Source organism: Opisthorchis viverrini, assembly GCF_000715545.1.
Source record: "Opisthorchis viverrini unplaced genomic scaffold opera_v5_134, whole genome shotgun sequence".
Taxonomy (NCBI): Eukaryota; Metazoa; Platyhelminthes; class Trematoda; order Opisthorchiida; family Opisthorchiidae; genus Opisthorchis; species Opisthorchis viverrini.
Window position 1 is genome coordinate 47795 of NW_008751778.1, and position 22487 is coordinate 70281.

A 22487-nucleotide genomic window follows, 5' to 3' on the forward strand; every position below is an offset into this window, starting at 1 on the left:
GAACTGCACACTGGAACATTGAACATTTGATTGACAGTGGACTCGTATTTTTACCATTTTATGCCAGTTCACCGATTGGCTGATGTCTGAGTGCATCAGTCGTAACGGCTTGTCACCCTAGGCAATTCGTCATCACGTGGTAGAACCTAGGACCGTATGGGTGCTCCATCCACCGCTTCGTCGAATAGCAGCAGCTCAAGTACCAAGGACAAAAAGGCAGACACCATAGCGAGGAACTTCCTGGAACTTTGTCACATACCTTTCAACAAACGGCAGAATATACGTAGCCGTAGGTTGCCGCTTTTCCTTATAGGGAAAGGCGTTGGAGCGTTATTTGCGAACGGACAAACTATTTGGACCTACTATACAAATTTTATCTTCGTGTTCATACTTCAGGCCACCTCTGCTCTGGACACGACAACCGAACGGATCATTCAATCAAGTCTGTACAAAATGGCCCAGAATCGAACAACACTGGTCGTAGCCCACCGCCTCTCGACCATCGTGAATGCCGACGAGATCATCATGATGCACCAGGGCGAGATTGTCGAGCGAGGAACTCATCACCAACTCTTAGCGATACCGGACGGGCGGTATGCGAAACTGTGGCAGGCACAGAGCGAGACGGGACAGAATTCGATCGACAGAATTGATAGCCGTCCTGTCCTATGACAATTACGGTATGCATGACTAGTTCCCATGTATCCTTTGTCACACCTACCAGGCATTGATGATCATTTTAGTCCACACCCCAGCTACACTGAGTCAGACATTAATAAATGCAAAGCTGATTCTTGAAGTGCGTTTTTTTCTGCGTGGAATATGACATCAATTTCAGATAGGGTAGTCTTGCAGAAGAGGGTTCCCGTGAAATACCCGATATTAGTTTGTTCAAACATAGTGTAGCATGTTTTGCCCGGGGAAATTCTGGTTCAATAGCGGGTATTATCATTGGTTTTATTTGGCCTATGTCCACATTTTTTCAGTGGATTTCCGAACCTATATGCACTTTTCGAATGAATCCGTGACGCTTTCTGGCAGATCAGTGGGTGAGAACCAAAATCAATTCTGAAACGATAGCGTTATCGAGTGCGACACTTTAACAAATGTGACGCCTGCTCTGAATGCCTATTTCAGTCGCCTCTTGCCTAAAGCGACTTGTTTAAATGGGTTAATTTTCAAGGTCACCTAACATCTTGAATTAAAAAAGACCTGGTTAAACGTTTGTTTTATTTTCTTCAACAAGGGAAGACTGGAGAGTNTTTAACAAATGTGACGCCTGCTCTGAATGCCTATTTCAGTCGCCTCTTGCCTAAAGCGACTTGTTTAAATGGGTTAATTTTCAAGGTCACCTAACATCTTGAATTAAAAAAGCACCTGGTTAACGTTTGTTTTATTTTCTTCAACAAGGGAAGACTGGAGAGTGATGCGTCCTACTGCTTTTTCACAATCATTAAAAAGTAGCTGCAAACTCTTCACTACGCGCAGTGAACACTTGGCTGAATGCCAACATATGAAGTAGGAGTGCGCAATAATCTGATTATACTATTCAAAGAAACACGTTCAAAGCCTGGTACTATTGCCAGAAAACGTTATTTTGCGCTGGAGTCTACATAGCCTTTCTCTAGCCATGCACGAATGCTATACCAGATACAGTCCACAAAGCGAGGCTGTTTTGCTCTCTACACACTTGGCCTCAATAGGAGAGGCAGCAGTGAGAGGCATCACTCCTTCTCTTCCTCGATGTTTAGCTCTCTTTGGTCACCGCCACCCGAAGAATGTCGTTGGCGAAGAGTGACCTTTCATCATGTCACCGTGACCATGTTTCTCGCTACAAAACGTTAAAAGACGCGAGAATAGCAAACAAGGTCCAAATTCATTAACATATTCAGCTACTGAAAATATTGCAAGTAGATTATAATTAATCCAACTGCCGGTTTAGATGGCCAAGCCGAAACTACTTAGAATGGCAGAGATCTCTCGTCCCGACGGTGTACCGAGGTACGCTCAAGACGCGCTTCACTAAGTCTCTGAGAGAATGATGCTTCGTTTGGTTGATTTCGGCACCATCATAATGCGGCACCAGAGTATCCTTCTCTTGGTACGTTACAAACCGCAGTGGTGACGCTTATTAATGCTCCGGCTATGAATGGTCAAATTTACGAATCAGTAGGTGATGTGCACTAATAACAGTTTGTATTGTGTAGGGCAGTGGTTTGCAGTTGAAAGTTTGGCCTTGTGTACCGTAGATACAGTACAAAAGTGGAATAAGTCAAAAGGGAGACTTGTCGTTTGAACAACTGGTAAGGGTTCCTAAATGAAGGTCCGGACGTAGGTCTGCAGTGTACCTGCTGCATTTGTTCCGTGATTGTCCGTGGACCTGTAGATTTTGTTTTTTTTTCTGAGTGCGCGCCTGTGTGCTTTTTTTTTTCTGAGTGCGCGCGCACCTGTGTGCTGCGTCAAGTTGCATACGTACTTATTGTGCTCAACATGAAAACAGTGGTGGCCGTTCCAGTTTCATAACCAAAAACAACTTGACCAAGATCGTAAGCATGACACGTGATGCAAATGGTAGTAGTGTAAACACAATGGGTGGGTGTGCACATGCACAGATCAAACTGAGCGAAGTGGTGGAAAGGTTAATTGGGCCAAGAAGATTCACTACACGCTAACCGTAGGTCCCGAACACACCAAAAGTCCATCGAAACTACCAGTTTATTAAACAATGTTCCCAATGTGTCCACGAAACGATACATCCCATATTCCTTGGAGAATAGACCACAGCGACAGAAGAAAGCTTGAGTATCCTCCGAGAGAAAAACGCCCGGAGAGTTGCGGAAACAACATAAGTCGACACACATGAACTCCGTTCCAGTGTTTATTCGAAGGGCAGCGATGGACATAATAAATAGGAATACGCTCCATAGTACTCGGGAAGTGTTCGGTGAGCGTCCAAGGACCGACCACTGCTTGTTCAAATTCAGCGGTCAATGAAGCACGGCTAATAGTGCTTACTGGGTAACTGAGATCTGAATTCACCTTCCGTTTTATTCGCTGAAAACTTTCACAACTAGTTGGATGAGGGTCGCTTGGATCAGAGATATTCCTGGCCAGTGGTTTTATCAGCTGGCACAATGCTGGTCTACTAGAATTAATTTGACCTGGCAACTCCACAGATTATCACTGTGATTTTATTGATCTGGGTACAATTACGGTGTCTCTAAAGTTGTCAATGTTTTGGGGATTGATCAAGTCACCGCGAGGTGACTCAACGCGCTTCACATTAGACGTTTTGAAGAAAATAGTCTAAGGCATCTTTCAAAAATCTAATCTGCGGTTGAAATCCGACCCCAGCATTTGTTCCCATCTAGTTTTGGAGAAATGCCGACCTCCTGAGCCCTCAGTCCTTCTGGGTTGCAGTGCACTGGTGGATTACTAGGGAATAACCGTTGGGCGTTTCAGCGCCTTCGCAATCATGAAGAGAAAAGAAAGCGTTCAGCTGTAACACCCTTTCGGTAGCTAGCTGCCATGCAACCCGAAGAAAGCACAGGTTGCCCAAGCCTAGACAGGGGAAGTCGAGAAGCAAAGCGGGTCGGGTTCGAAGCACGGACCTTCTGGTCAGTAAATTTGCGCTCTACCCACTTGCGCCATCTCGCCTTCACAATCACAGTTAGCAAGGCGCTTCGGTACTGTATCTCAACTCGAATTTATCATAAAAACGTTTTCGAACTGGAGGGAAGGCAGTCTAGCGTCTTATTACTCTATTCACAATGCCTGTGTAGTCTTCCAGCAATGCTGTCCTGGGTTTCTTGGCCGCTTAATGATAATAGTCATGCTTACTAACACCAAATAAGTAGCGAAGTATTTGGACGTTTCAGAAGGACAATGGCACGCTCAATGTCTATCAGTGATTGCTTAGTGATTGATTTCAGTCTCAAAATAGTGACCAACGTCCCAGAAGACGAGGATGCGCTTTCTTGTGTAAAGTTCACGGATTGATCAGTTATCGTTGTCTATCGCTAGTCATCCCATAGCGTCCTTTTTTCTACGTATGACCAGTCAGGACGTTTGAGGATTTTATCACCCCAGTGTATGTTGTGCATGCGCTCGGCACCGAGTTTGGATACTGTGTGCGCGCACTGGAGATGCCTCTTCTTATGGTGACGAAATGTTTGCAAATCAATTGCCAAGCTCGGCGAACAGATCAACAGCCACTTGATCAATCACAAACTAATGCACCTGAGCTAACAATAATAATTTTACTTCAGTAGTATCGGTGTTATCACATGTTGGTATGTTGAAACCTGCAATGTACCAACTACAGTGGACGCTCTCATGACAGTGTTAAACAGATTGAACAAATGGCCTCGTGTTTACTTTTTCACACAGGCGCACCTTTGGTTAGGTAGAGATTCTTACAATATGTCTTGTTCCAATGTATTAATTCTACGTATATTTACTGGAGCTTCAGCGTGACCGCATCTTGTTATGTGTTGCGGATCGATAAACTTTCAGAAAGACTGTGATTTGAACCCTGAGATATGAAACATGATGTAGTGTTTCAATGATAACGATGGTTCAACAGTTAAGCAGTCGTGTGAGGTTTTCTCTACGGAATATTGGTGCCATATTCCCCTCCAGATTACCGTAATCCCCCGCGTTTTCAGATGAACAGTGACCACTTATGATCACCCAGATATACGATCTGGACTTTGATTCATTCTTCGCGCAGTTCATACCCCTCAGAAAATACCCTGGGGAGAATGACAGTCACAGAGTCTTCGAAAGGTCGTGCGCAAAACTGGCAATTCCACTCCTGACAGATGAGATCCTACGTCAGGTCTGCCTGACGGTCATCTTGAAGCTAAGTCCATACGCAGGATCTGATTCGCGCAAACGCGATCGATATTCGTTGTGTGTTAAGGATTCCCAGCCACCAAGAGGCTTTTCAGGAATACTTGATTAACGTGAAGGATTAAATTTAAGGTCTCGTATCACATTTACGGGCCTTTGCTTCGAGTTCGTACGGCAGTGAAGCGTCAGTGTGAACACTGATGTTACTGACTTTGATGATGATGATGATGATGTTTCGAGTTGATTTGGATAAATTCTACAGAGCAATATTTCGAGGTGGATTATGATGAAAATGAAGCCTATGTGAAGGCACCACATTTGATTGTGTTCACAGCATTTAACACCGATCTCTGAAGGAAACAAAACCCACAAAATTTCCATTCAGACCAGGGGCTTCCTGTGGGCCTGATATCCCTCCCGAATCATCTCTCTGTTCTTCACCAGGGAACCTCTCTCCTTTGTGCTAGAAACATTACCCATTGGGAGAAGGCTAGCCAATCTTTGCCTGTTTTTCAGTATGTAGATCGTGGAGAGGAATAATGCAGGAAATTTGAACAGCCGGTTTAGGTTGACGCCTGAAACATCAGTATCGATGGAATACACACAAGCCGCAGGTGTCCTCACCATCCAACGTAAAAGTCGCGTACCTAACGTGCAATAGTTTAGCTGCCCCAGTTTCGTTCGCCGTTCATTTGAACAGGTACAGTTTATAGCTACAGTCTGCGGTTTTTGATAGAGGAGCCCAACCTGCGAATAAGGCAGTTTGTGCTAACACTCACCTTGTCAAAAGGCACCTTTAACCAACTACAATCTATTTCCCATTATATTATCTTCCTACGTGCGTGGAATTGAGAATGCCCGCCTAGTCTGAACCAACACCCCCTAGGCTAGGTTAGAGCGACACCGGGATCGAATCTCGTTTACCTGTGATGAGTGCGTGCACGTTTGCACTTAATGTATACAGGCACAAGTTTGGGCTAGACGTGAAAATCGGAGAATCATTAGATTTTCCATCGCAGCTTCACATGTTACAAAATTCCTCACGAAGTCGCTTTACTAAACTTTGCTTTGGAATTGTTCGGTATGTATGAAAGTCGAGTAGAGAATTGTGCCAACATGGCAAACAGAATCCGGCATTTTGAATAGAAATGTTGTGGGATGTCACCTTCCAAGAATTGGAAAAGGGTGGGCCTAGCTGATCGCCGATTTAAAAGACAAAGGAGTTTAATCGCGTCCAGCAATCGTCACTTAAAGCCATGTAAGTTGAAAACGCGTGTCTAGAGCTGGATTGCTCTATTCATGTGGTATGCTGTGGCAGTGCAAAGAAGTTCAACGAATTGTGTAGTTACAAAAGCCGATGACTTATCCATAAAAACTCATCGACAGCCCACTACTGGTTTCGCTTTGCTCCCGGTTCATCAAATGATTGCAGTACCCGAGTTTCTGTCGGCTTTGTGGTCTACTCTGTTATATCTGCTGGTTCGCCAATCTGTGGTATCTGCCGCTGACCCGCTCCAGTGCCTAGTGTCGAAGAGAAAAGACTCACAGAAGGGAACACAACAGCCGTATTCCGAACAAGCGAGTGAGTGAGAGAGCAAAAGTTACAACGGCCTCACGGTCCTACTTAAAGGAGACCTTCTGACATTGATCCAGGTTGTCTGATAGGCGTTAGTGATCACCCATCAACATCGATCGTGCCTCTGTGAAATGCCTGAACGCTGATCACATTCGGTCGTGCTTCTGTGGCTGCAAGAACACTCATCAGGTCTTGCTGAATGATTGATTGTCCTGGGTGCTTGCCGGCTTTCCAGTTGAGTTTTTGCTGGATCAGTAGGTTCCGGGCGTTCCGGAGTTGCTTTCAGGAATCTGACCTTCCTGATATACGCGAACATGTATTCGATTAACGCATAGACTGAAATAAAGATCACTGGACTATCTCGGATATCGTACCAACCGGAAAGCGGGACAGTTTTGTGCAGTACATTCAGAGGGGGAATGCCAAAAACACGAAGGCAGTTTACAATTTTAGGCTGATAAGATATGATTGGTTTGGAACAATGCACCAGTGGTTATGCTTACAATAGAGATATCACGTCGTCAAATCGATTGACAGCTTATCCACACGTCAGTGGCCCTAACGAGCTTCCTGTATGCATTCCAAAGTGGGCCAGACCCCGAAGTCTTGCAAGTATCCGATGAGATGTCTAGGTGTATGGGTGTGGTGTAGAGCCAGCTTTCTTCGAAGCTCATCCTTCTGCCAAGAGACAAATTGTCGAACCTGGTCCAACTCATGCGCTTTCTTTTTTTCTCGTTACATCTACTTGGACGTCCGAATTTACCGCCCAACGAGTCCTCTTCTCACTTGGAAAGCTGTTGATTTTCCAGACTCTAAAATGGCATTTATTGGGAGAACATCCAACTGTGACAATTATGCATGAAACTTTTTTAAACTTGGTTCATCTGGCGCTAGTTGCAAGGTTTTTGACAAATCTCCCATAACGCAACATCATCTCCTTAGTTGCGAACAATTACTTACATCCGCGGTTTTGGACTTCCTTCATACACAGTTAGAACAATTAAAACAAAGCGTTTTTTTCCGCAGAACTGTTGAGTGTTTGTTCCAGTTGGCTGTCACTTTGGTAACTGATTCACGCATACAATGAAAATGAGCTTCTCGGGGCTTCCTGCAAACAGTCTTTTAGCTGCACACGTTCCAAATGCTTTGCCTAGGTGGCCGTAAGTTGCAAGACACGAGCTGGTATTAGTACACAATGAGCAAGGTTTTCAGGTTGTTTATACCGTGTTTTTTTCACACGGTCTTTCGTTTTATTCATGTTCTTTACGGTCACTAGATAAACAGGTGGAGAACCCTTCAGTTCATATTGCGATAGTGGTTTTTACGAAAAAAATGGTGATCACAGGCTGCACTAGGACACCGCAAATCTTTTCTTCAACTGAGATGAATGAAAGGTGCGTGTAAAACTATCAACTCCTATTGCATCTGAGATTAGTGTAAACTAAAGGAACGAAGGAATTTGGAGTGTCGACCTTGAACGACCGCCTCGTTTTATGGGGTTGCTCCGCTATTCGTAGGTACAAATTTATCCAAATGCTTGTTCAGCGTTCCAAAGGCAACGCAGCGTAGTACGATGGCTCTTTCTGTGTGATTTTACGTCGTAGGCTTGTATTGGCTTGTGTTNCCAAAAGCATGGTATCCCTTCGGGAGAGCGACTGCCACCGGAAAGACGCTATTGACCATTCCTAGCAGAGGACGGCGGTCCTCGTGGGAGAGGCAACGTACCAGGCTGCGGGAAGATCGCACACAAATGTGAGAGATTTCTGAAATATTTTTTACACAACAGAATCAGTAGTCTCTGATCGAGCTGATGCCCTGCTAAATCCAGTAATAACGCAGATTTCTACATTCGAATACAATCTTAGGTTATTTTTCCGAAAACTCATCGCACACAAATGTGAGAGATTTCTGAAATATTTTTTACACAACAGAATCAGTAGTCTCTGATCGAGCTGATGCCCTGCTAAATCCAGTAATAACGCAGATTTCTACATTCGAATACAATCTTAGGTTATTTTTTCACACCGAAAACTCAGTAACTTTTCAAATGACCAAGTAATAACTTTTTCATCTCGTTGAATTCCATACTCTTGACCAAATTCTTATTCATGCAAGCGAGTTTTCTCGATCTGAAATAGCTTTCAAAACCAACGAAATGTTTCGAGTTGGTAAATCCACCTCCAAAAAATAATTGTCACTCAGAAATCTGCCGCCATCTGCTGTCCAGGCCGTCACGTCACCGCGATGTTATTAAAAATCACTGTCCGTATCTTCGGGTTTATACCAGCAGAAGTGTGATGTATTTGAATTCAACGTTGACGTGAAAGATCGCTCACACGCATCCCGTTTTCTGATGTATTGGTACAAAGCGAACAAAACCATATGGAATTGAACTGGTTGCATATCCTACGCATGTCTAACTAGTGTCTACCAATACAAGTGGTTCTTTCGCTTCAAAAGACCCGGCGATAAGGATGTCGCTGCTAGCCGGAAATGGGAGCGGCCACGTAGACAGCATGATTGTTATGCAGGAATTCTGAAAACCGAGTACTGTAGGATCGGTGAATCAACTTGTATGCCATTGGAGGCCTCGGAAGATGTGGTGAGTGACAGTTCAAGTCCAGCAATATGTCGCCACTGCTTCCTGGCTGGATTTCACACTACCGTTTGTTCATCTACGCTTTTTAAGTATTTATTTGGCAAAGTTACAAAATGGATGACGTTGTCTAACCATGATGTAATTCTCAGGTATATTTACTTTGATGGCGTCCAGTGGTGTGGGCATTGTCTCCTTAGTTCCTTGTCCTATGGAGTTCGGGCAGCGTGCAGAACAAAGGTCCTTAAACTATACTGAGTGTTGGCCATAACCAGTCATATCGTGATTGATTTGTGAATCAAAGAAACAAACGAACACCATTGATGAGGGGGACCTCGAACTGAATGCCATCGTTTGCTCTGTAAGGCCTTGCTTAGCTCCAATATGGCCGACGGTAATTCGGACTTGAGTTGGCATTTGTTCAACGAATTAAATCGGGCTGCAAAACAAACTCACTTAGGTGGAAACATATCATGGAGGGCTGTGTCTACCGGATGAAACCCGTTGCTCAAGGGTCTTCAGCAACCTTATAAGTACTCTGTTGTGTCATGTTTCGGAAATGGGCCGAATACTACGCAGTTTACACTATCAAGTTGTGGGAATTCTATGAATATGCGGGCACAAAAAAGCTATTTGCCAGCTGGGAATGTACGGCGTAGAGCAAGTTAGCAAACTCACTCAAATCGGTCTACCAAGATCTAGTATAGGACTGAACAGATTGAAAGTTACGCGCTGCATTGGAGAACCAGCGTTCTTCTCTCTTGTTGGTGTCACGATGAACGCATAGGTCAGTATGGCTCAGACAGCGAGAGCTTCAACAGGACAACAAAGATAGCATCGGTGTCATATTAGCTCAGAACACAATGCTATCCAGAAAGAAAGTGCTGACATTCTCGGGGCACTCAGATGCACTCAGATTGCGTGAAATTGAACACAAATTTTGAAAATCATTAGATCGATTGCCGCATAGAAAATTACTGCAGGGGTCACCTGATTTTACACAGGCTATGCGATTAACACATGCAGCGGAAGAAACGTTTGGCAAGTAAAAATGAACAAACAAGCAGCGCCTCTACACAATTTCCAGATTAACTCAGTTTTCTTCGGGTTCGACCACGTGGCCCATAAACACAGGCAGAGTTGATTTGTATATCACAGCCAGAAAGAATGGATGATTCACGTCAAATTCCGGTGTACGTGTTCTCGTGGAAGCGATCATTCCTGTTGCAGCTGCAGCGGTAACTCCCTCCTCGTCAACCTGTGAAAAAGAAAGGAAGGTATACGATTGCATTTCAGTCGCGTTTTCACTGGAGACTCAACTAAATCTCTTGAGTTCAAATTTGAGTTATCTTATGAGGGCAACTGCCGGAAAAAGTAAATCATGGCTAGAGACATTGTCAGACATGGCCCAGTCGCGTCCTCAATGGCACTCGTGCATCCAAGCTATTGCCCTGAATGCATAGCTCTTTTTCCAACCAGCCCCCACTCCACTTGACAGCCCACTAACAGTGCTGGATTTATCCATCAAATTATCAGCTCCCGCCTCCAATGCGCAGCAAACTCCACCTCCCCCAAATCATCGGTGAACGAAACTGCGGCAGCTACAACCACTGTACGACGAGTACGCGGTTATTACAGCTGACAATGATGATGATGATGATGGGCTGGAGTAAACGGAAATCGCATCATCATCATCATCATCATCATCATCATCATCATCATCATCATCATCATCATCATCATCGACAGCATGACATCAGTGTTCAACACCGATGCTTCACTGCCGTACAACCATGACTTATTTCAAAGCCTTATTGTAAAGAAAAGAATAAAGTGGATGGGGAAGGGACTTAGTGCTAGCTTAACACAATCATTCCGAGGTGCCTACACCTCCAGACATTCACTCAGGCAATCTGGATAGAAACTGACAACAAGAACGCCAATGACATCGGTTGGCAGCCATGCTTTTGTTTGAGTGGTCTTACTGAGTAGTCTGATACTTCCTGTCAATTAAGCTGGTCCTTCTGCTTCTAAAATTGCATGGAGATCTAAAGGGTTCCAACTTATACACTCATCTGCATTTGAATTTGTTTCTGACGGGAGACTCACCTGAAACTCAGCTGAATCTCTCTTTTATGATATGCAATGTGGGTTCAAGTAGAACACAAGGTTGACGGAAAATCATGCACCGCTTCTTTTTGATGAGTTCCTGAAAGAGCGAAACTGGTAGGGCGCTGTTGAAGAGTTTTCTGCAACCTTATGAGTAGCGTATTACGTCTATACGGGATAGTTCCATTTTTGTGGTTTAGTTTGAGGCGCGTTTGTCTCTTGCTGATAAGTCTATCTTTGGAAGTTAGGTCTTTCACAAAGATATCATCTTGACTAGTCCATTGAGGCTTGCACTAACTTGCAGAGTACGAATACTATACAATTGAAATTGAACCCACTGTAATGTTGTAAGTACAAGTCAGACAGCGCGCAAGCGTGAATAGCGTGCAAGACACTCCAGTTTTGGAATTTGTTGTAAGGACTTATGGCATGATGGCAGGTAAACAAAGCTGAACAAGCTTAGAGCCTACTTAGAATATCAGGCATTCTTTTTGTCTAATCAAACGCGGGAGGGTAATGGCGCCGAGAAGTGGAGGAAATAGAACTGTTTAAAGGCTGTTGCATGATGTAAAACTGAGACAGTTCTTGAGGTACCACGACAACTTCAAGTACTCAATCCAGTGGTACCCTATTGAACAGAAGTGGAGGAAATAGAACTGTTTAAAGGTTGTTGCATGATGTGAAACTCAGACGGTGCTTGAAGTACCACGGCAACTTCAAGTACTGAATCCAGTGGTTCCCCACTGAAGTATGGGAAAGGACAGCTACTGATTGGTGGAAATTGTACTCGGTTGGCAACATTTGCAGGGTAGTGGGGAAGTTCAAAGTACCAATCAGGTTGTAACTTACTACTCATAAGGTTGCTGAAAACTCTTCGACGGCCCACGACCGGTTTCACCCTTTTTGGAGCTCATCAGGTAGGCGCAGTCCCCAGGTTTCCGTCAACCTTATGTTCTACTTGAACCCGAATTGCACGAAATTAGCGAATATACACTCATTTGCAAACTAACTTGGTTTTTCGAGAGACTCGCCTGGAACCCAGCTGAATCTCTCGTTTGTGATGTTCTCAGGCAATCAGGTTCATTGCCGTCTCCTTAGGCGGTTGCCGCAGGTTCTTGAGTAGAAATATACCCAAAAGATTTCGGGGAATAACGACATCAGTCCAAAGTCTATAGTGCCAACCATGACGCTTATTGGACGAGTCTTCAAAAAGACTCTGTTCGCAGGGAAGGTTTAATCCTTTTCTCTTTTGATCAATTCTTCTGTGGTGGAACTTCGTTTCATCAACCAGGTCGGTTGCTATCAATTTTTAACCTCTGACTTTTACTGAGTTTATCTGAGTGGGTAATTTAGTTGGTAGGTTTGTTACAAAACTATCAAGTACTTCTGTCTAACGACGCCTTTTAGGTAACAAGGTCAGCCTTGACGGGAATTGGTGTCAAACGTACTGACTCCAGGTTCTGATACGATTTTTTTTCACAGAGTTAAGCAATTTATGAATAGGAGTCAGGGAAGTGAATGCTCAATCTCAGAATTCGATTCAGTCAACTTTCTCCAAAGTAATGTGACGAGAATAGAAATAATTCGATTAAAAGTCCAGAAAATGAACCTTGGGATGGAGTGGGGTTAGAAGACTTTCTCCCAGAAAACCATCGATTGGATTTCCATCTCCTGGCAACAGCAGAATGACTAGGGGTCTGAGGTCAGAGGTCTTGTATAATTCCGTTGGAGTGATTCGCTGGGAACGTTCTAGCAAGAAGTTAAACACGGGAAATATGTATTCTGTATTCTAAGTGTTCTAGTGGTATTTATGATGAAACCTACTTGAGAGAATATGAGAGTAACTCAGTAACCGTTTGAGGATAGTAACCTGGCACCTTCTATTTATTGCTTATACAAACACTACAAATGGAGCACTCACCTCAATGACGGCCTTATGCAGAATATCCGAAATGGCTATTCCACGCTGATCAGTCATTTGAGATAAGTCTGCTTCAGATGAGTCGAACAAAGCTGTGAGTCCGCAAGCTTTGAGTAAATTTTTCACGTCAGTTGTTGGCAGTTCGGCCAGTTTGAATCTTGGGAGTCTGACGATCACTCTTGTGTCCCGGAAATCTTGCTGCAGAATGGAACGCAACTTTCCCGGCTGCTTTAGCTTGTCCAGAACTGCTGGAAGACCACTGGTCCAGTAGGGCAGAATGATTAGCATGTCATATCTGAAATGGAGTGTGCCGCAAAACCAACAGTCAAGCCAAAAACGCCCCATGCAGCCAATGAGTTACTCTGTTTAAGCATGCGGTTCTGACGGCCGGCATAGAAATGTGCCATACGGAACAGAAACGATAACAGGGTAAAATTTGTGTGGGCGAGAATATGTTTGACAAAAATGGCTTCGCGACACATAACCATGGGAGGTTATGAAAAAAATGTCCTTTTGAAGTCAACTTTTTTCCAAAAAAGAACGCGGTCACATCAGACTTTTTTGGGTTTGTTCCAACGGAATTCTCCTTGGTTAGGGGGTACGCTGTGCGTGTGTGTGAAACTTAACAAACAAAGCTACAAACCAAGGGAAACATCATCTGGACTGCCTTTTTGTTCACAGTCAAGTTTTCGTTAGTACTCGCGACTTAGCCATCCGGCAAGCAGACTCAGCAGTAGGCTGTAAGCCAAGGAGCAGTCATCCGGCAAATGCGCAAGCGTATGGGATAATCAGTCATCAGTCAGTCAGGCCAATTCGCGAATGAAGGAGTCTTAGATTGCCCGAACACTCACCTAACGAAGGGGGTTTTCTATCAGTGAAGCCACAAGTCTTGTTCGGCTTAGCTTGGCGGATATCCGCTCGACATACAGGCGATGTTCCATAAATCAAATGATCACACTAAGAGTCATAGCGGTGCTGGAGTTATTTTCCAAAAGGGATTTAGTCCTACCAGTGAAATAGTCTATGATGGAAAGCCGAGAAGCACAGTACAGTTGTTTCATACTTGTTAGGATTTAGCAGCGGCGAGTATTTCACGAAACTCAGAGTTTCAAATTTGTGACCTTCCGCTTAGTGTTTGGGCACTTGGGCGTTTGGCCACGAGTGGATGATCAGCACTGATTAGGTCTCACAGCGTCAATCATTCTTCAATAACGGAAACCACATTACGTGGTCACGTGTTGACTACCACCAGAGTGATGAATTCTCACAAGGAAGTTTCACTCATCTTGTGAACTTATGCGTCTAAGCTACTTATCGATTGATGATGGTGGCAGATAATTTTGAACGGAGATTTCGTCCAATCAGTAAAGCCAGTCAGTGCGGAAACTCGCGGGGGGAACATCAGCATTGCGCGTATCACAAAAATGCGGGGGTTCTCGAAACTCCGATTCCTCGACCACGAGCGGCTGACCAGCACTTCAATTAACTAGCATTTAGCTTAACTACAAGCGGTTAATCGAAAGTTGAATAATTCCTTATATATTATATTATGTATCATATTATGTTATGTATTATTATGTTATTATTATTATGTTATGTATGTATTACATGTACAATATATATGCGTACAAATATATATTCGTGCAGGTATTCAGCTGTCAGGCGGTGTACCTTACTCCATTGATGAGTACTATCCAGTGACCCACTAAAGGAACTGATTTTCACGAGGCAAAGCTTATTCCTCTACTAATTAAAACACCTCCAAACAACAGCTCTTGACACCCATTTAGAAACGAAACAAGTATGTGGGCAACCCGCAAAGCAAAGAAGAAACATGGTACTTGTGGAAAGGTCAACAGATTCAACTCTATTAATTTAAGAATGGAAACTAAATCGATGAAATCTTTACCTTTGCGCTGCTGGCACTTATGGACAAAAAAGATGTGCTGGGTTTGACGAGTAGAACTCACAAGGTAAATGACCTTTTTTACAGGTGTCTGGCTCAATAAATAGGTGGAGTGTGACATTGTTCTGCGGTCACTTTTATCTTCTTAACACGCACTTTCAGGGATGGTTTTTATTCGACGGGTGCTGTTCGGCTGGACACATGAGTCAGGTGTAGCCTTCGCACCGGTTGGAGTGAAGTACGTCCCTCATCAGACGTGTGTAAGTCACGTGATCAAACCGTGAACAACCCCAAGGATAGAAACCTAGAAAAAGTACAATCCTGCGAACTGGATGATTGAATAAAATGTTGATCATATTTTAAAACAAAGAAACTCAGAATGTCTTCCAGGAGTCACTGGTTGAAATCCACGTGACTACTTTAGTAGGAGTGAACCTTTGGTACTTTATCGTGCATTGAACGAAGGCCATCGGTGCATTGGTATAACTCAAACCCAACAGTGGTTCGGAAAATATCTTTGCTTTCCGAATGTGAACATAATCAGATGTCTCCTTGGAAAAAAAGAACAATGCCAAGACCGGTGATGTCAGCGAGATGGGCAGCTGAAACCTGGACCAAAGCTGCAAAAGCTGAATAGTGAATGTTTGACTTGATGGCTCCAGCTAGTGGAACCAACAAGACATCGGTATTGTCACCGACATGACCGCTTGAACAAATACAGTTTTAGGCTGCCGTGAAGTTGACTCATTCTCAAGCAGGACATGGCTGAAGTAAGACGCCTTGAAAAACGTTGGTATAATCAGCCCGAACTTCGGAGTTTGCCTTCGTGGCACATTGACAGCCACGTCCAGTTCACTGAAGTTTGCGATTTGGGGTCAGAATGCCCAGTTAATCTGTGACTTATGCGATTCATTCATGTCTGTAAATTCATAAATGGTATAGTGATGCACAATGGTCTCCTGAACATCTATTTCTCCACCAGCCATAACACAATTTTCAAGTGCACTTAAAGACTGTTCGGAGTCTGACGAATTGTTCTTGTGAAGAATGGTACCGTCGTGGATACGGGATTTAAGAGTGGAATTCCCGTAGCTTACAAAAATGACTGATGTACAACAGACAGTAAAGAATAAGGCTTTTCGATTACTATTTATCTTTAATTCATTGTTTGCTGAGAATTTGTCATGGGCGCAAACTCCCAACGTGGCTGGATCCTCTCTGAGCTACTCATATATGCATCGTCGTAAGACAATAACGGCCTGGGTCTGAAGCTTCAGCTATGTGGACTGTATTCACCTAGTTCCATTAATCTATCGTTTAATCAAAGTCAGGTGCACCTTCGATGTGCCAGACGGATTGTGGTTCAACTGACCGGTGAGAGGATTCTAATATTACCAAGCCAAAAGCGCAGGTGTGTGCCTCACAAGAAGTAATCTACACTTCCATGCGGCATCGATGACTGTGACCCGCTTACCGGGGCTTCACATCTCCTGTCATATAATGAACGCACTGCAGGATACTGCTGATAGCCAAGATGGTGTTGACCCACAATGAAGAACTCAAAGTAAGGACATTATCAATCTGAGACAAAAATTGCCTTTTTTTGCTGCGGTTGAATTGATGAAAGGCCCCTAACAATGACGATTTTTGAAACACCTGTGATAGACAACAGTTTCCACTTACACAATGAACTTTTTGCGAATCTGTTATTGGAATAGGCAATAATTGGGAATATCGATCAATTGTGCTGCGCAGATGAACTGCGCAGGTGAGCAGAGAGCTGTCAAGATCGTACTTCCTAAGAAGCAAAGGGATTTGAATAAATTTCAGAAAGCCTGAATAATAACTGTTATCATTAAATTAGATGAAACTTTGCTAGTAGAATAGAAGCCCTGAATTCTAATCTCACTTGACCAAAGTACTACCTCTACCGGCGCTTGTGACCTTGAAGTTACCATCTGCATGTTGATTATACAGACGCAAGGTCGTTTTAAGTTCGCCTCAGCCTGCTGTGTACTTTATTAAGAGTGCGCACACCGCCGCTAACAAAGCAAAAATCTACGGTCCTCAATTTGCTGACGTTTGATAGAACGTTATGGAGAAATAAGGAATCGAAAACACGGTTTTAGTTCACATCCTGGGGCAAAAACATGAAAAGTGCTCAGATGTTGAGGCATCTATATGAACTATAGTTCATTTTGATTTTCCACATGCATGTACGGCATAACTTCAAGCGATTTAGTACGCAATATTTTTAGCCTACATTAAACAATACAGTCTTTTTGAACGCGTTTGACATTGTTCTGTTTCCGTAATCTCTTGTCATTCATATTCAAAGGCATACGCTAAATTTTAGTGGATAGAATGTCGGCTGTTTCCCAATCTACTTACAGACTGTGAGTAAACGGAAGCTTGATTGCTTGTGCATTCATATCCTCAAGTTGCAACGTTGGATAATGTCCCACGATGTTCATCATTGGAACTCTCTTCACTGTTCCGTCAAGCCTGTGGAAATCCTCTTCTGTGGTTTTTGTTTTATCGAACGGATACTTCCACAGGCCTAAAATACAGGACTACGGACGGTTACCAGGCTTACCTCGAAAATAAAGTGCATTGATTAGGGCCAAGACGGAGTCTTCTGTAAGTACATTATCTGGGATGAGTTCTGGAATTTTGCCCATGGTTTGATTGGAGACCCATCGATTAATTTTTCTTAATTTGCCGTTCAAACTAAGGCTTCGAGCAATCTTTTGTGGGAAAAAACAATGTAGGGACAAATTAAACTTGGACAAAAACTCACGGATTTTGTGTCCGTTTTATAAAATATCTTGATGGTGGTTTTGTAGGAGGGAATTATTGGTGTAGGCTGTAGAATGTATAATCGACTGGCCTGCATGATATCGACTCCTGTGCTATTCAAAAATGGTTCTGTTAGTTGTGATCCAAAGTATGCGGGAATTTCACTGTTAGCAAAGTGGGCAGGGATGTGTAGAAACGTTCTCATTTGCTGAAGCGTGCTTTGGGCTACCCCAGCCATTGTTATGAGACAAGCAAAATAGATACTTAGTGGCGATAAAAACGTATTCATCGGGTTGCCTTTCAAAGTTTGGTGAAAACAAGAGATTTACCTGCTTGCTGCTGAATAACTTGCGCATAAAAGTCTGACGCAAATTGTCCGACACTGCCGTAGATCTCCAGCTGGTCTGCCATGATGATGTGATGTTGTTGCTTGAGAGAGAGAGAGAGTGTACCAGCGGTGTACAGGACAGCATTTGTTCTCGTCGCTAAAATACTCCACTGCAGCGGCGTTTCCATCGCGATATGATTGGTTGAGTGGCAGATGACCTTGAAACCATCTGCAGTGAGCAATAGTGATTTAAAAGGGCTAGGTGTGGAATACAACATTGCATGCAAAGCACAACCGAGTGCAAGTGAAAACCGATTAAGGTCAGTTTAAGGCGAGTGTAGAAAATCAACGCGCACACACGTTTATGGTTTTTCTCTCCACCTACTGAATCACTAATTTCAACCCATCCATCACGCCCAGCAAGCTTTGCACAGATGAATGGTGTGTCGGTCAAAAGTCCGAGAGAGAGAAAGGGAGAGAGGGAAACATGACCCCTTTCTCAAGGCAATAGAAATGGGGAATTGTCTTGATGAACCAGCCACTGTCCCGATTACCGTCCATGAAGAAGCCAGAAAGGTTATCGGTAAGTGCTCTGATTATTCGACCGACCGCGATTTCGCCACCTGGTTTTAGCACATGAGATCAAAAAACAAAAATCCTGAACTGAGGCTCTTTCTTCAGACTTTGTAAACAGTAAACCAGGTCACACGATTCAGCCTCACTAAAAATCAGTTTTTACTTTCATTGTTCCAGGTTATATGACTTGAATGTGGTTCTCCTATGCGCTTCATTGTGTTTCAAACGCATAAGACCTCCGGAACAACTACTGGAAATGTATGAAGTCAAGATGAATTGGGTTTTTTCATCTCATGGGCCAGTATCTAGTATTCCTTTAGATGCTTTACGCATGAACATCTACTCTGTCATGTCACATAGAGTTCGCGGTCAAGCGTGGATTTGTAGTGTCTGTAATCCGTTGTTACATTTACCATTCTTCCCGAACTTAAATCACACTTTGCAATTGTCGTTCACGTTGTATCATGACGTTTGTTTTAATGTTACGAATACACAATTTTCCGGTGCGACCTGCTGACTTCTTGCTGAACGAGTGTATTTACGCTCCATTGAACTGTTTGTTGACTGCTGAACCAGTGGGACTAAATCTCTGTGTTTGTGTCAACTGTTGAACGTCACAATAAATCCCTGTGACATTTTTTAGCCGTGAATAATTTTCCTACCGTGGAATATATCACGCACGCGGAACCATCTGTGGGAAATTCCGACAAGTGAATATTTCCTTTCACAGCCAGTTACTGCATTTGGATCGGTGTAGTGGACTATTGGATCTACACATTCGTGAGTCCCCATTTGACTACTCGTTCTTATCCTATTGTGATTTTGTGATTTTGTATTGGTTACTTTGCTTGTTAATTTATCCGAACACGCTGATAAGGTCCTGGTCCGCTACAGATTCTCCTGGAATATTGGAACAGAAGGAATGTGCTGTCCAGAGATGGCTTAGGGATAGAACAAGTAGTAAGTTTTCGAGAAATACACTCATTTGCAAATCAATTTGGTTTTCACGAGAGACTCAACTGAATCTCTCGTTCATAATATTCTACAACTGAAAGTGCTGCACACAGGCCGCCTCATGTTTCAGTTGGGACGATATTCGAGATATCGCAGTATATTTTCATAAAGGAAACTACTCATAAAGTTGCGGTCGAAGAGTTTTCAGCAACCTTGTGGGTAGTTTCCTTTACGAAAACGTAGTAGCTTTGTTACAAATACGCTGTCGTGAGGTGTGAATTCAGATCACCGATCAAGATGCCGTGGAATTCTTTACAGACGACAAGTGGAGATTCTACCTGAGAAGTGGTCACTCGAGGAACAAATCTACACTTGCGACCGTGTGATATCGACACTTGTGACTGAAGGATGAGTGGTATTTCATCCTGTCTAAGTACGAGTTAATCGCACTGCTGATCGGCCTCCTCTGGCCGACCGGTTAAACGTTCAGCGGGGAAGTCATGGATTCGAATCTTCCACGAGTTGCGTGAGATGTGCACTGTTGATGATTCCTCGTCAGTGTCGAGCATTGCTGTGCGGCTTGTCAGCTTTACTTACAAGACGAAATCTTGAGTAAAAGCAAGTTTATATGTCCTATGGAAACCTCAGCTGAATACAGGCGGATCGGGTTCGAACTTGTGGCAGGCGCCGAAAATAGTCTCATGGAGGTACATGTTTTCAAGGAGGACGATAGGGCTCTGTCCTGATACTCTGGTCAATCCAATTTCTATGGAAATGTCAGCTGTCCCAAAAGAGGAACTGGGTTTTTTTCGGGCTCTCTTTGTCACATTTTTTTGTCTTTGCAGCAACGGTCGACACAACATTATTCGTTGGAAGTACTCTGTGACCACACACACACCTGTTGGGTAGTATCACGGAATTTGCCACGCATTGTCTCCCCAAGTGAGTTTGAAGTAGGAACCATCACCAGACGTTCCATGTGGGTTGTTTATTGTTTGTATCAATGTTGTAACCATGGTAACAACCCATGGTAAAGATGTTGGTTTTCCTTCTCTCTGACGACTTTATCCGCAACCTTTTTGTCTCTCATATGACCTTGTGAATTTGTACGACACTATCGGGTGTCATACTGTTCCTCGTTTTGTGGTACAGCTAGCTCTTCGAAACGAGACCGTGCTGAGGGCAGGGGACACTAATTTTTAGTATTATACATAATATATAACATCGCAGTAAGATTCAGACTGACTGTTGTTGTTTGTCCTCTTCGAGATGTTATTATTAATTTTGTTTCTTTGCTTCTTTCTGAACAAAATCGATTGGTGCGAACTTTTAACCTGACGACCTTTGTTTGAGTGACATAGTACTTGAGTTTATTGCACTAAAATTTGCCTCTCTTTTGATGTCATTATAAAACATACCAGCCACAAAGCAGCAAGCTGATTGAAGTAATATTCAGGTAATGAAAGTCAGTAGTATAGGTGGTAACTAACTATAAACTAAGTCCTGTTGGGCAGGCTTATTAACTTTCATAAAAACTATGGTTAGGTGTACCATGCACTTCTAAAGAAACAAGGTTAGAGATGAATTCTTCTGAAGTTTGAACTTTGGACATCCAAAGGTGGATGCCAGATTCAAAATGGGTTCAACTTCACCTGAGTACTTTGAAGTATCAGGAAATTTTATCAACTATATGGTAGTGAATTTTGCACGACCGAAAGTCCTCTAGAGGGTGAAGGAAATTCCTGTGTTATGTTTCATGTGGCCTTTCGAGTTGCAAACTAACTTAGAAGTTCATTTCAGTTTGCTAAAATCTTTTAGCAGTTATGGCACCATACGGATTAACAAGTGCTCACGGTTTCCCATTAAAATCGACTTGGTTGATGGCACTGTGATGAGATTTAGTAATTTGCAACTGGTTTTTCCCCTGTGTATGACAGCTATCTATTCTAAATGGTCGAAAAGTGCTGTACTTTTCGAATTGAAGGTGCTACAAACCCTTTTAGTTATACGGTCTTATTTCACTCGGTGTATGCACATCACCATCATCGAAAACACAAGCATTAGTTTTGACTATTAGTGTTTTGCCATTCTGAAGGTGGTACAGAGACCAAAACGCGTTTTGGGAGACCGAGTTTCGCACGCGTAGCATGCGTCCCAATCACCGCAGCTGGATGCTTACCACGGTTGAAGTACCTCATTATCATCATCATCCTCATCCTCCTCCTCCTCCTCCTCATCATCATCATCATCAGCAGCAGCAGCAGCATCATGAGGGTCGTCATCATCATCATCATCATCATCATCTTCATCANTCATCATCATCATCTTCATGATCATCCGAATCATCATCATCGTTATCATCATCATCATCTTCAACATCATCATCATCCAAATCACCTTCATCATCATCATCATTATCATCGTCATCATCATCGTCATCACCACCATCATCATAATCGTCATCATCATCATCCTCGCCTTCTAGAACCGCTTACTCGATGTACAGTACTTCTGGCAGCCACAGTTTCGTTCGCCGATGGTTTGGGGAGATGGCGTTGAACGCTGCACATTGGAGGCGTAAGCTGATATAATGATGCGTAAAAATAGGGTTGTCAATGGACATTTAATTTGAGAGATTGGGAGCGGAGCTGTGCATTGAAGGCAATGGCTAGCGATTACTACTCAATCAACCACCCGTTTTCCAGTTACCTCATTAAGAATTCACTGATGCCTTCCGACACCAGCAACACCTCTGAGACATCGATGAAAAAACTGAATACATCTCACCTCATCCATCCACAGATGTCATGTCTCGAAACCATCCAGCCCTAGTGTACATGCCTTGTGCATGCGACGCTTAAGAGCCAG

The 22487-nt window shown here is 43.4% G+C and overlaps 2 protein-coding genes across 2 annotated transcripts in view; one reads left to right on the forward strand and one right to left on the reverse strand.

Moving 5' to 3' along the window:
• The window catches only part of T265_06068 (hypothetical protein), a gene marked incomplete at both ends in the record, with an annotated part of 56093 nt that extends 37060 nt beyond the window's left edge, over positions 1 to 19033 (forward strand). Inside the window, 2 exons of the mRNA XM_009171246.1 lie at positions 397 to 680; positions 18843 to 19033. Coding sequence (XP_009169510.1) covers positions 397 to 672 — 276 coding nt within the window. The remainder of the gene's footprint in view (positions 1 to 396; positions 681 to 18842) is intronic.
• On the reverse strand, positions 10038 to 18172 carry T265_06069 (hypothetical protein; the record flags this gene model as incomplete). The annotated part of the gene is made up of 5 exons (XM_009171247.1): positions 10038 to 10284; positions 13057 to 13351; positions 17354 to 17522; positions 17559 to 17627; positions 18091 to 18172. 5 exons carry the CDS (start codon positions 18170 to 18172, stop codon positions 10120 to 10122), a joined length of 780 nt encoding a protein of 259 aa, XP_009169511.1.
• Positions 19034 to 22487: the final 3454 nt, after the last annotated feature.